The 13,269-nt window shown below is 45.3% G+C and overlaps 1 protein-coding gene across 1 annotated transcript; it reads right to left on the minus strand.

Moving 5' to 3' along the window:
• Positions 1–11,243: 11,243 nt before the first annotated feature.
• Positions 11,244–12,859, minus strand: LOC146199920 (NPC intracellular cholesterol transporter 1-like). The gene has a single exon (XM_084595298.1). The coding sequence runs from the start codon at positions 12,362–12,364 to the stop codon at positions 11,582–11,584; it is 783 nt and encodes a 260-aa protein (XP_084451424.1). The 5' UTR covers positions 12,365–12,859; the 3' UTR covers positions 11,244–11,581.
• Between the last annotated feature and the right edge of the window lie 410 nt (positions 12,860–13,269).

The raw sequence follows: 13,269 nt of genomic DNA on the forward strand, positions 1-13,269 counted from the left end.
GTTCTGGAAGCCCTAAACTTGCCCTACTTGTCTTCTTGTATCAGGCGCTAAGTCTCCCTGTAAACCAAAGCCTTGGCAAGTGAATGCCTCTCGTACTGCTGGATTAGCAATGCCCATCCCGGCTAGGAATAGCTATAGTCCCTCCAGACACTTGACACACATTAGTAGAGTTTTTCAGCCATTTACTGTTGGTTTCATGCTTGTTTGGGCATAATGCCTACATCCAAACTGAACATGCACAGCAACAATGCAACATATATGATGCAGTTGCATATTTTCAATATAGGAAATAAAATTCAATTGCATGAGACTTTTTATTCCTTTTATGACACTCGCAGTCCTTTCATTTATTGATAGATAGCAAGAAATAAAATAATTGTTATACTATCATAATGTTAGCCATGATACAGTTGATAGGGGCATAGCTTCTGCAGTATAATTATTCAATAAACCATTCAATAAAGCTGTTAAGCTGTGGAGAGCATGAAGTATTCCCTTCTAAGCCTGTGACCCCCTAGTAAGTAAACCTAGACCTTCGCATCGAGAAGCTCGATGCACTGCTAAGAATGGCATGTCATAGTTTAAGCTGCTGTGCATCGTGCTTGGAGGCTGAGACTGTTCATTGCTCGGCAAGAAACCCTTGCCGCTGCTCCTCAATGCAGCGTACGCAACACGTGAGATTTTTCTAAAGACAGTAAAAAAGAAAGTGCAGAGAGTCCTCTTCCGGGTCTAACCCCCGAAGAGCGGGATAATCACTCTGTTGGACGAATAAAAGTTCCCTTGCTCTCTTAAGATTTTTCATTCGCCCATCTCTTCGCCGTCACAGCCGCAAATCGCGCGGCAGTCCTTTCGTACGTAATACTAGGCTACGGCTCCTATAGCAGCCCGAATATTCAGCTCTTTGTAACGCTGAACCGCCAGATTATGTTTATTCTAATGTATATTAGACACGCATGTAGCGGCTGCACTATAAAAGTAGCAACCAACCAACTTTTAGCAAGTGATTGGAGCGTATGCTTAGCTTCAGCGCGAATAGACGGCAGTGGCTGAAACGGTCGCACTTAAACGCTTCTTCAATCTTGTTTTGCGGCAGTCAATGCTGAATGTGGGCACAATAATGTACACACATTATGCTGACCTTTTTACGACTTCATTAGCGCTCAAAACATGAATGAAAATTTGAACTAACGCTTGATCGCGCTGCGTTTTAAGTGCTGCTTTGTAGATGCACTCCTCGCCAAGCGACCTGGAAGTTGGAGTACCCAGCATGCTTTGCGCTTCGTTCACTTTTACCACCACTTATTACACTCGTTTTTTATACGTGTACTGTGTACTTACTGACAGCCCTTAAGACACCTGGCAATTCGGAATAATTCAGAAGCGCTGAAGCAGAATGTTATTGAGCCCAGCTTGGCATCACGCCATCTTTTATGCCGTTCACGTGTGCTACAATAGCAAATAGCCTGTAGTTCCTGCGCTCGTAATTACCTGGGGAGCGAAGTGTCTCGTAATGTGTGGCTCGTTTCCTGCGCTTTCAGTTGCCCCGTGGCGGTTGTCTTGCTAGCAGATCCGTGTCTGACGATGCTATGCTGTCAGAAGCATTAGAAGCAGGGATTATATAGAGAGAATATTTCGCACCAGCCAGTTTAACACAAGCACGTGATATTGTAGCGTGGAAATGACGACGACAACGAAATGAGACAAACGAAGCTTTCATCAGCAAATTGTGGATTGCCTAAACTTAAATGTAATGAAATAAACTTTCAGCGATAACGAGAGACGAACTTCGCAGTAGTCAGGATTGGAATCGGCATGGCGGCGGGTGGCGCTCTTTTTGATCATGGTGCATCGTTTCCAGTTACAAATTCCCAACTTTGAGAAGAGCTATGCGTAGATCTAAATGCAAAGCCTTTCGTCAGGAATATTCGGGGATTCTAGCGGTGATGTCAGGATATAAGACCTGACAGTTCGCTTCGTGACGGGGGAAGAAGGGAAGGAGGATCTCTTGGGTGAGGGTCAATATGTCCAACTGATCCTTGAGGTGACCAGAGGCAAATCAAGCGCGCCACACTATAGGAAAAGAAGGGCGTGGAAGTAAGCGGACTGAATTTTAACAGGTTACGAAAACATGCAGTGTTGTAAGCATAGGGTTTAGGACATTTGGACATGCGAGAGAATGTTTAAACGATAGGGAAGGCGTAAGGAGTGCATTTAGGCGTATGCGTCGAAGAATGTATATTTGCGTGGTAGTGACGGATTTATCCGGAAGAAGAAGTGTACCAAGAATTTCTCGCTTTTTGTTATAATGAAGATTGATTTCTTTTTTGTAGTGAAGGGTAGCGTCTCCCGTGGGTGGATGAGGCCAGGGAACACCAGTCGCCCGGTGCTGAAGTTCGCGGGCAAGGCTATGCATTACCTCATTTCCTGGGATCATGGACTCCAGCGTGACCAGGAATAGTGCGGGGACGGACTTTATTAAGAGCTTCATGTAGATCATCCAGTAGTTCCTCAGGAATGTGACCGCTACCAATTTTTGGAACACGCCCTGCATGCGTTAAATGGATTTAGGCGGCATTTTATGGCAGTCGTAGAGTCTGCTGTTGGCGGACAAGTGGTCCGGCGGTGTGGGACATTTAGAGTATTTGCAGGATAGAGTGGCTGTCTGTGGGGCCCGAAGTTTTGAGACTGAGTACTGGAAGTTCTATATGCAAGTGAACTCTATTTGAGCAGCCAAATGGCCGTCGGTGCTCCTTGTAGCTTTCATGCGGCCCATGAAAAAGACTTGCTACCATTCAAATTTCGAGAGAAATAAAAGAAGCCCACTTCCGTCACATGCTAGAGAAACTGTGGGAGCAAAACTGCCTTCCGAGACAAAGTTTGAGAAAATACAGGGGTATTTGCGAGAAAAAAGCTTTCTTCGAGCTGACCGCGTGTACGGCCTCCATGGTGATGCTGCTCTAATAAAACGGAGAGGTTGGCCGCATGCTGAATCTATCAAACTTCATTAAATGAGTGAATCCAATGGGAGACGAAGTAATGACTCGGTTCCTAATTATTGGAGCTGGACTTCAAAAACAGAGTAAGTGTTGCTCAAACGACGAAATGGTCACAAATTTAGTCCAAAAGGATCGGCGTTTTATGAAAGAGTATACAGGCAGCAGTGCTGGAAGCATACGTAGAACTAGCAGAATGCTCAACAAATCAAGGCGAAGAAGACGTATTTTTAGCGAGCACAGTGCTTGCAGTGAGCACCTTCTAGTGCGGAAAGACAGAATTGCTTTCATAGCATTAATTGAAACCTAAAAAAATAATGAAATGTCGAGTAAAAAAGCACTATTTATTAAATTGCTTTTATAGCTTAAAGGTTAAAGAACAAAATAAAATGAGTAATTATTAGCTTTTTGACGACAATATTGAGTTAGGTGGTTTTTTGTGGATTCTGGGACTGTCTGTTACTGGTTTTTTGTCTTAGATTTGGCAACACTGGCTTAGACTACCAGGAGCATGCCAAAAAGTTTTCGCTCATAACACCGACGAAAGCAGCACTGGACTCTGACAAACTGGACACCGGAGTTTCAGGAAAACGGCTCCTTTAAGGCTGTCACGCCAATACAAATTGGGTTAAGGAGCTGTGAAGTTCCTTCACCGTTTCAATCATTGAGAATACAAGAAATGTACCACAAGACAGGTGAACGCGACGTGAGAATGCTTTGTTTCAACTGAATTTTATTGGTGGAAGACGAACACCTTATATAAAGCGACAACAAAATGATAGAGAGTTAAGGGAAAGAATCTCATAAGGATGAAGACAACCATCTCGATTGACGATTTCACGGGCAACAAGTTAATAGCAGGAATAAAAAGAAAACGAGACAAACAAATCTTTCTTTGGCAACATATAAAAACTAATACCGGTGCCTAAAAGCACTACAGACGAGGTGCTAGTGCATCGATCGCGCATATATTTTTCTGGTAGGCTTCAATGCTGATACATGCTACCTTGTCGGTGCTCTTGTTCAGAATTTTTCGTTGCAATTGCTAACGTGCGCAACCAATGGTGCATACTCCTCCTTTAACTCACTTAAATTTCGGGCATAGTTGCCCAACCACTCGTTGGGGGATTGTTGCTGATTAAAACATATTTTTGGCCAAGGTAGTTCATTATGAATGTAAGAAATGTAACAGCGCAAAAGTACGCAACCACAAGGCAAGAGAACACGACGTAACACAAGCGCTGTCATGCACTCTTGTATTGTTGCTGCAAGCTTCTGCGATGCCGACGTAGATAGCCGGCGTGTTCGATTTTTTTCAGTTCGCGCGCATTGATCACCTTTCTTTTACCTAGTGGCTAGTTAAAGAAATATGTCGATTTATCTATTCATTTATGACACGTTTTCTTGAATATGTGTCAAGAACATGAATTTAGCAGGGTAGATGTGTAGGCCAGTTGGTGAGACATAAGGAAAATAAAACTGCAGCAGACACAGGACGGAGGCTTTGTTGTCTCCAGCCTCCGTCCTGTGTCTGCTGCGGTTTTATTTTCCATAAGAACATGAAATTGGGTGCTTTAGATTGGAACGGCACAAAGGGCACGAATACAGGGAAGAAGGGAGACAAGAAAAGCAGCTGTCCCTATTCTTTCCTTTGCATGTGTCCTTTGCGCCGTTCCAATGTATAGCATGTACCATCTAGTCGTACTGCAAGTACTTGGGTGCTTTTTTATATAATTTTTACAACGTCTAGATATATTGCGCTGACTGCCAGTTGCCGTTCGGACCACTCTCACTGCACCCGGTGTGGCCGAAATCACTCTGTAAAATTTCATCAAGGCGCTTACAACATAAGAGCCGTATCGGGACGTCCGATCCAGCAAACTCTTATAAGTATTGTACACTGTATTATGTGAGAGGTGAAGAAAATAGGTATCTTTTGCCGTAAATAATATGCTTTGTGCTCCTTATATTTCGTTATTTGCTGGAAACATTTGGCGTTTATACCCACAAAAGACTACTCCTAAAGCTTTCAAGAGTGTACGACAAGAAAATGAATATTTTTGCATTCGCTAATAATGCCCTTCAAATTCATTAATACCGTAGAACAAAGCCAGCTGCCGACGGCCGGCTGCAACCTCAGACTAGTTAATAGAATTGGATCACAAATACGGTAAAAAGTAACGTAAGCAAGAAATAGAATAAACTACTAGACAGGCTAACAACCAATAACACAAAATAAAGAAACATGCATGAGAAAGCATAGATATATGTCATCAGATAAGGAAGATTATCCAAAATGTTAGTTTTGTTAGAAGACAGGCTGTCGGGGAATGTTATAGCAAAATTGAAAGCGTGAGCAATTCTTGCAGGAAACCCACCAGAGCAAAGATTATCCAAAATGTTAGTTTTGTTAGAAGACAGGCTGTCGGGGAATGTTATAGCAAAATTGAAAGCGTGAGCAATTCTTGCAGGAAACCCACCAGAGCAATTATTCTCTATCTAAGTGCAGCAGCTAGCTTGAGTGACTGAAAGCCGTGTGGAAATTACCTGGATGTTCTTCAATTCGATTAATTTCTGATATATATCCAGTGCCACCAAGTCAATATAGGCCCAATACCAATTCTGCTTTACCTGGATTTACGTCTCTTTGCGTCTTACAGAGACCGCGGATAAAAGATGCTCGTTTGTCCTTTACTTCCTCATGACTTCGTAGAGAAAATTACTTTATGATATCAAAAAACGCCGCATTGCTTACCTTTATAAAGTAGGAGTCCGTGTTCTATGAGCACGAAAGCCACGCTTCAACCCGCCGGGTAATTAGATAAACATTCCAAGTTTGTTGTGAATTGGATATTCTAGAAAATAATCACTCTATGCTCTAGCTGTCTGATTGCAACTGACCATTGACGTGGTTGATGTTATAGAAGAAGATGGCAGAGCTGTGGAACAGCTATTATAAAGATGGTCTATAGACTTTCTAGAAATGTTTTATAGACTCCCTTGCCATCATTCAGACCAATTGTTTCTGTTTACAGACAATATTTAGGCTATCTATAAAAAGCAGTATAGAGCCCTTTTAATTGGTTGTCATCTATAGACGTTCTAAATACCGTGTTTAATTTGTCTGTAAATAAAAGCCCAAGAATAGTGTACGTCAATAAATCTATAAATCTGTAGTCCTCTCTGGATCCTATGAATTCTATAAATCTGGATCTGTAATCTTTGATGGCATAAGTCTACAGAGAGCCTACGAAATGCCCAAAGAAATTGTTGTAATGGCCGCTTCATCGAGCAGAAGAAAGCTGCAGAGCTGGGAAGCCGTCCTTATTTACACGTGGTTCAGGTTAGTGCGTGAAGCCTGCATTCTGGCATATTCTAAGTGCCACAACTCACGAATGCGAGTTATTCCAGGTTGCTAATCCTAGCTAGAACACGGTTTGCAAACATGCCCCCTCGTGCACGTACCCAACACCCGCGCTAAGTGCACTCGACCTTCTAGAAATGCAAATGTTGCCTCCTTTCTAGCATCTTGTGAAATAAGTAGCCAGTTTGTACGAATGTTTATGATCTCCGTAGGTACAGAGTAGGGCCAGGTAGGGCTACGGGGATACCGTGTCGGCATGCATTCTAACTTTTACTCTTCTCTTTCTCATCACAGGACTGCCTACTAGGATCGGGCACTTAGTGGAAACGGTCGGTGAGCTATTTCAGGCGGTGCGCTCCGAAGGTCGTCACGCGTCAGAGCGCGGTCATGTGGCTTATGCGAAGAGGTGCGTGTCTGACAATTATATACGCTGCGAAGACCGTGAGGAGGAAAAGGGACGCGCTAAACACGCAGGACTGCATGTTGGCACGCTCCCAGGACACCCGCGGACAAAGGGACGGCATGTAAATAGCATGCGTTGGCCACTTCCGTGTGCGGCTGATTGTTTCTGGAGCGCTAGTCCATTTTCCAGTGATATTCCACGGTAATTTTCAACGCGCTAATCAATCACACACAAAACATGAAAAGTTCATGTAGATAGGAAAGAATACTCGACAGAGCTGCTGTCTTGCTTAACAGGGAGCAATTGTATTCGCATATTTATTAATTGACTTCTTTATAAGTCCAAACGCCTGAGCAGCAAAAAGAGGCTCAGGCATGACATAGTTATTGCAACAAAAAATTGGCTGTGGTTTAGCTCTGGTTAAACAGGGTTGAACTGCGTTAGCAATACTTGGGGTCTCGTTTCACATGGGACGGTTATGTCAGAATCAGCCTGCCATTGACGTTGCCTCTGTAGGCTACTAGGGCACGTTCATATTGCTTGGTTAAAGCGGGGCTTTATATCTGGGCTGGCAAGAGCTGCCAACTTGGGTCTCTAGTTTTCCATGGGACGGTTATGCCAGAATCAGCGTACCAGCTTGGACCCTGGCATTCACGTCACCCCATATACACCTCTAAGGCACGTGTATACGGCTTGGTTAAAGCCGCATTCGGCTCGGCTGCAGCTCAAGGTCAAACGTGGCCCTTCCCGCGACGACACTACGGGCTGAAACTTGACGCAGTATTGCTAACGCAATAAAAAGCAGTTGTGTGCCAAATTAAGAAAACAAATTGAACCTTTGAAAATTGTCCATCATTCGCACAAACCCCCCTCTTGTGCAGTCTTTTGCTCCATAGGTCATGGGCTAGCTCTACTCCCACCTTGAGCTTACGGCTCTCTCAGCGCCGGCAGAAAAGATGCTTTATGCCATGCTGACAGGAAGCGATGTGGAAGGTACAGGTTATATATATTTGCGGTCTACATGCGATAGCGACGCGAACGGTCTGCGCCTGGGATGTGACGTACATGGTACAGCATCGGATGAGTATGGCTGATCCGTTAGTAACCTTTAGGTAGTCTGCCTTATAGTGCTCGAGCATCACTACAGCCCCTATTCAGCGATATCACCAATGTCTTTCAGTTTATTGGTCTGAAGTCGGCCGTTCACACGCGCTGCCAACTTGGGATTCCTTGTGAGATAGAAATCTTACCCGTCCGGATTCTTGGAGCCTGAATCAGATATGGTACTCTGAAGTCATGCAGGTATGTTCGTACTGCTTCGTCAAAGCAGTACTTCATATTTATATCAATCGGGTTTAGTCGTTTATGAGTTGTGCCTGTATAGGCCATTACTATATGCAGTCCTAAACCGTATGTTTGAAGCCGGCCTTGAAGCCGATGGTGGGAGCTGCTATCTTGGTTATAACTCTTTTGAGGTGGGAATTGAATCCTCCGGGACCCTGAGATCCCGAGTCAGACACCTTGGCCAAGCACGCAACTTTTGTGCGGCTTAATATCAATGATGGGTATTTCACACGACCACCACCACAACCACCAGGATCACCATCATCTCCATCAGTCGGATCATGCCCACTGCTGGGCGAAGGCCTCTCCCATATTCCTCCGATTAACCCAGTCCTGTGCTAGCTGCATCCCCTTAACCCCTGATAGCGTCCTAACCTCATACGCCCACTTGATGTTGTGCCGTCTCCCTATAGGCTATCCTTTCCTTGGTATCCAAACTGTTGCCATTTTCGACCATCGGTTATTCTCTCTTCACACTACATGTCCTGCCCATGCCCAAGTCTTCTTGATTTCTACTAGAATGTCATTAACTCGAGTTACTTCTCTGACCCACTTTGCACGCTTACTATATCTTAACTCGCTGCCTAATATTTCACCCTTCATACTATCCTTCACATAATGTTTGGGTTTTGACATTTAACGCCCCAAAGAGACTCAGGCTACGAGGGGCGTCGTAGTGCAGGGCCCTTAAAATTTCGACCTCCCTAGGTTCTTTAATGTGCACTGACATCGCAAGAGCACACGGTGCCCTTGCTTTTCACCTCCATCGGAAAGTCGGGATTCGATTCTGCCTCCTTGGGTACAGAAGTCGAATGCTCTAACCACTGCACCACCGTGGCGGGTTTCATATAACGTATTCTAGTGAGCATTTGAGACTAGAACCCGAAATCTAACCGCGCGCGCTGAATCGGCTTTGGCTTGTTTATCAATCGTAATGCCACAGTGAGACTCCTGGGAAATCCACAAATTGCGGCTGTGCAGATAAATAATTTTTTTTGCGAGCTTCAGAAAACAACAGAACATAAAAAAGAGCTTGAGAGGAAAATTATCGCCTTCAAGTTCTGCCTGCTTGCTATAGCGGCTTCTAATCTCAAATCGGCAGACGTCAAAGATGTGAGCTACTGCTGAAACTTTTGTGCCATATGTTTTAGCAATGTTTTTTTCACTGGAGTTCTTGTAGAGTTACCTAAACTGCTTCTGACAAGCCACCTAACTCTAGCAACAAGCACACCGAAAAGGCTGGCTTCTCCCCGGGTATACTATTACAAAAGAACTACGTAAACCATGAACCCTTTTACCCGCACTGGCTGGTTTTCCGGCCTTTCAGAGACACCAAAACCTTGCCGAAAGCGTTTTCCTAAAAAAAAAAAAAGACTTCGACTTTGTTTTGGCTTTTAGGTTGACACGAATTTTGATATCCTCATCGTATTCATTACACGAATTTTCTTACATTAGTTTTCCCTCTCTTCTTGTCCCTTGTAGTTACCTCATCTACCAGACCTTGCTTCCTCCTCTCCATTTCCCAGCAAAGAGCAGATTGTAGGCAGTTATGAAGGCGTCTGAAGAAAATCCTGCTATTTCAGCAATAGTAAACATTCCCCTGTCCATGCGAAGCGTGTCCAAACTGTGCAAAGCTAAAAAAAAAAAAAATGTTGTTCACGGTTAACGACTGAAACTGGGGTCATTGAAATGTTGAAGTTTTTTTTTTCAAGCTCTATTTTGTTGGCAAACATTATCATACTTCTGCCTTTCATGAGCCTCATTAGTCCTTAAGAAATCGTTCTAACTAGATTCCCTCAAGACGGTGTCTTAGATAAGCCTTGTTGTACCAAAGCGTATGAGCAGGTATTTCTGTCAACGAAACATTAATTAAACGGTCAGATAAGACTTACAAGGCTTGGTTAAATACAGGACGTGAAAGGAATACAGTTAGAGCGCGACTATTGAGACTACTACGATTCTGCTTCAAACGCGATGCGAGTAGAACACGCTAGCTGATCTTCCAGATCCATATTAACTTTCATTTCTGATGTGCTTTCTGCGCCTCGGTATTGAGAGATATTTATCATTATTGTAAAACACCACTTCACAGCGAAGATATAACTTAGCTTGGAAAAAAAGATTTCGTAAATAACTGAAGAGCCAACAGACGGCCACGTAACAAGCTCCAAGTAAGAAGTAAAAATGGTCTGGTAAGCTAGCGGTCCAGCTGACCTTGGTGACATGCTCTAAACGCAGCGCTCAGTTCAGTCGTTCAGTCGTGTCCGACTCTTCGTGACCCTAGCGCAGCGCTACGCTTAGGTAAAGTGTTACTCACCCCATCCCAGCTTTCCTTCGGTTTTTGCTTGCTTTCTTGCATCAGTGGATCTTTCCAGCTCGCCTCCATTGCTAAGTGTGACGGCTCGGAGGTATAAGGTGCGCGAAAAACATTCCGTGGGAGATAGTAGCATCTTCGATTGTTATGATAGTGAACTATAGCGTTCGAGAGCATATTGTCCCTTTGCAATACATCTTGGGTACTTACTTCAGATACTGAGATGATATACACAATTTGTTGAATACGCCGCACAATCACTTTATCTCAATGAAAACAAAGGGAGCAACTCGGAAATCATAGGCGATGATTCTTGTTGTTCGTTACTGTCGAAACATTTTCGACAATGCATGCGTACCTGTGCGTCAGACAAAAATCCAAAATGTCTGTACATGCTATCGTACATTTCAGCTGTGTAGAAAAGGCTGTTTCATGGTTTGCTTATGGCGCCTTACATATTCGGAATATTCGAACTTAAGGGGGACGACTAATTCTTCGCTCTAAGACCAGTCACCCTTGCTACTGGAGCCCGGATGGCATTCCATGAAGCTTTTCCTCTAAAATTTGTTTACGGCGTGGGCGTGGTCTTAAAACCGTCACATAGTTTCAGAAATGGCAGAATGTTGAAAAGGCCAGTGCGCTCTCGAGAGCCAAAGTTGGAGGAGTACAAAAATATTTGACAGCTAGGTCATTTTGAATAACGCAGTTCTGAAGATTGTTCTAAGTGCCCATAGATCCAGCACACTTGTACAGCCCTGCTATTTCGTCGCTACAAACCTGGAAAAGATCTTGCCTTGTAAACGAGTTGTTGCTCGCGGAATGCGCGCTAAAAGTATCTGAAATTGACCAAGACACTTCCAGATATATTTATTGCATGTTGTAATTTTAAAAAGAAACTGTTGTAACAGGTGGTCAAGTTATGCAAGTTTTTTTTCTTATTCTACAATGACAGCCGACCTCAGCAAGGTCAGAAATCACGTTTCTGGCTGCGTTTACACAGCGCAGGCATGCAGCATTTGGCAATATAGAACATTTCCGACCCGCTATACTGTATAGGGCTCGAACCACAACATCCTGGCCACGATAAAGCGAAGTAATGCAGAAAATGTCTTTAATGGGCCGCACGAGACCAGCTCCAGCCAATAATCGAGAGAACTTGATTCTTACGAGCAGGCCGGCTTGCAGTTATCGCACGAACACGCCTTGACAGAGCCCCTGTCTTGATTACAGACGTACGGTTCGATGGAAAGAGGCTTGTACACAGCTCCGTTGGGCGTAGGATGATCTTTGTCACTCAGGACGTGCTTGACGCTCATGGGTGACAGTCCACCGTCAGCAGGCGTCGCTCCTAGGAAGCCTAGCCAACGGTCGGAGGTGCACTCAGAACCCCAGCGACCGCACATGAAGTTGAACAAGCCGATGGAAGGTATCTTGCTTCGGGCGTCCTTGCACGAGTCGTACATGCCTTTCACGAACTTGGGCGTGACGTAGTAGTTGAGAGACGCAACATGGCGCTCCTTGTCCTCGTTCACTTCGCTCGTCAACAGCTGCATGAACTCTGCCTGGCGGGGCGAGCACAGCATTTGGCACATGAGCGTGCGGAAGTTGACGCTGCATGCGGCGCAGTTGTCGAGACCTATGGCCTTCGCAGACTCGAGGTTCTCGGCGAAATCCTCGGCCTGGCTGGCGTCGCAACAGAGCGGCTGAGACAGGTTGCCCAGGACGTCTCCGCAAATACTTTCCAGAGTGGCGCGGCCGGAGGCACTCTCGATAACTTTGGGCTCACCGTCGTAGACACAAGGAGCTCTGGTGCCGTCCATGTCACAGATGCCCCGCATCACACACTTCTGGCCGTCCACCGCGAAGACTGTGCTGGCCGCCGCGACGAGGAACAGGACCGCTGATGGCGCCGACGACGCGTAGGCACTGGGACGGAGCTGCTTCATGGTTCCCGCTGGCTTCTTTCGCTGACTGACTGACTGACTGGCTTCTTCTGCCCCCAACGAAGACGGCGCGTCGGCGCAGCAATGAGGAAAAAAGAAAAGAGAAAAATAACGCTGTCTTGCAGTCGGCGAACGTTACACTCGGTTGCCCTCGTGTCTCAACTAAGCACTGTTCGTTTATTTTGCTTCGGCTATCTACCCGTCACACCAGTTGCCGCCGCAGCGTCGTTGCAGTTACCTGGAAGCAGCCGCCGCCGCTGGTGTCTGCTCAAGAGAGCGCCCGCGGACACTCGCCATCGACTGATGGTTGTCTGGAGAGGAAAAAGTGCGCTACTTCGGCGTTCGCCGCGATATATATACGGACGCTTTCGCCCCACGTGCTACACCCGCACTCGCCGACAGTGATTGCTGTTGCCCGTTGGCGGCCGCCGGCGCGGAGTCTCCGATGACGGCAATGCTAGAGCGGAGAACGGTCCGTAAGAGACGCGAGGCCGAACGGGAAATTGTCCTCTCCCCTTGCTTCACGCCGCCCGCCTTATATCGTTACGCCCACGTGGTTCGTGACAATGGACTTTCTCTCTCAACCTCTGTCGTTTCACTTCCTTTCACTTTCCATCTCAGCCTTCTCTGTGGGTATTTTTAGCTTTATTTGTCGTTTTCTCCTCAGCTTGCCTTCACGGGACAGCGCGCTGATATACGTTAAGTACATATTTTTACCTTCAACGGCTGGTTGAAAAAAACAAAAGAAAAGACCAAAAAAGGCATACATAAATGCTTCAGTAAAAGCAAAGATAGAGCGAAGGGCACGAAATAAGTTAGGAAAAGGACACCAATACCACGCTTTTCGTTTTGGGCAACACTCTGTACTTGCTGTCTGGATAAACAAAGCAGAATAAACGCCTGCGACC

Source organism: Amblyomma maculatum, chromosome 2, assembly GCF_055883805.1.
Source record: "Amblyomma maculatum isolate TAMU_Amacu chromosome 2, ASM5588380v1, whole genome shotgun sequence".
Classification (NCBI taxonomy): domain Eukaryota; kingdom Metazoa; phylum Arthropoda; class Arachnida; order Ixodida; family Ixodidae; genus Amblyomma; species Amblyomma maculatum.

Excerpts from the sequence above, each read along its gene's own strand:
- LOC146199920 (XM_084595298.1), bottom strand. The coding sequence starts at position 12,364 with ATGAAGCAGCTCCGTCCCAGTGCCTACGCGTCGTCGGCGCCATCAGCG.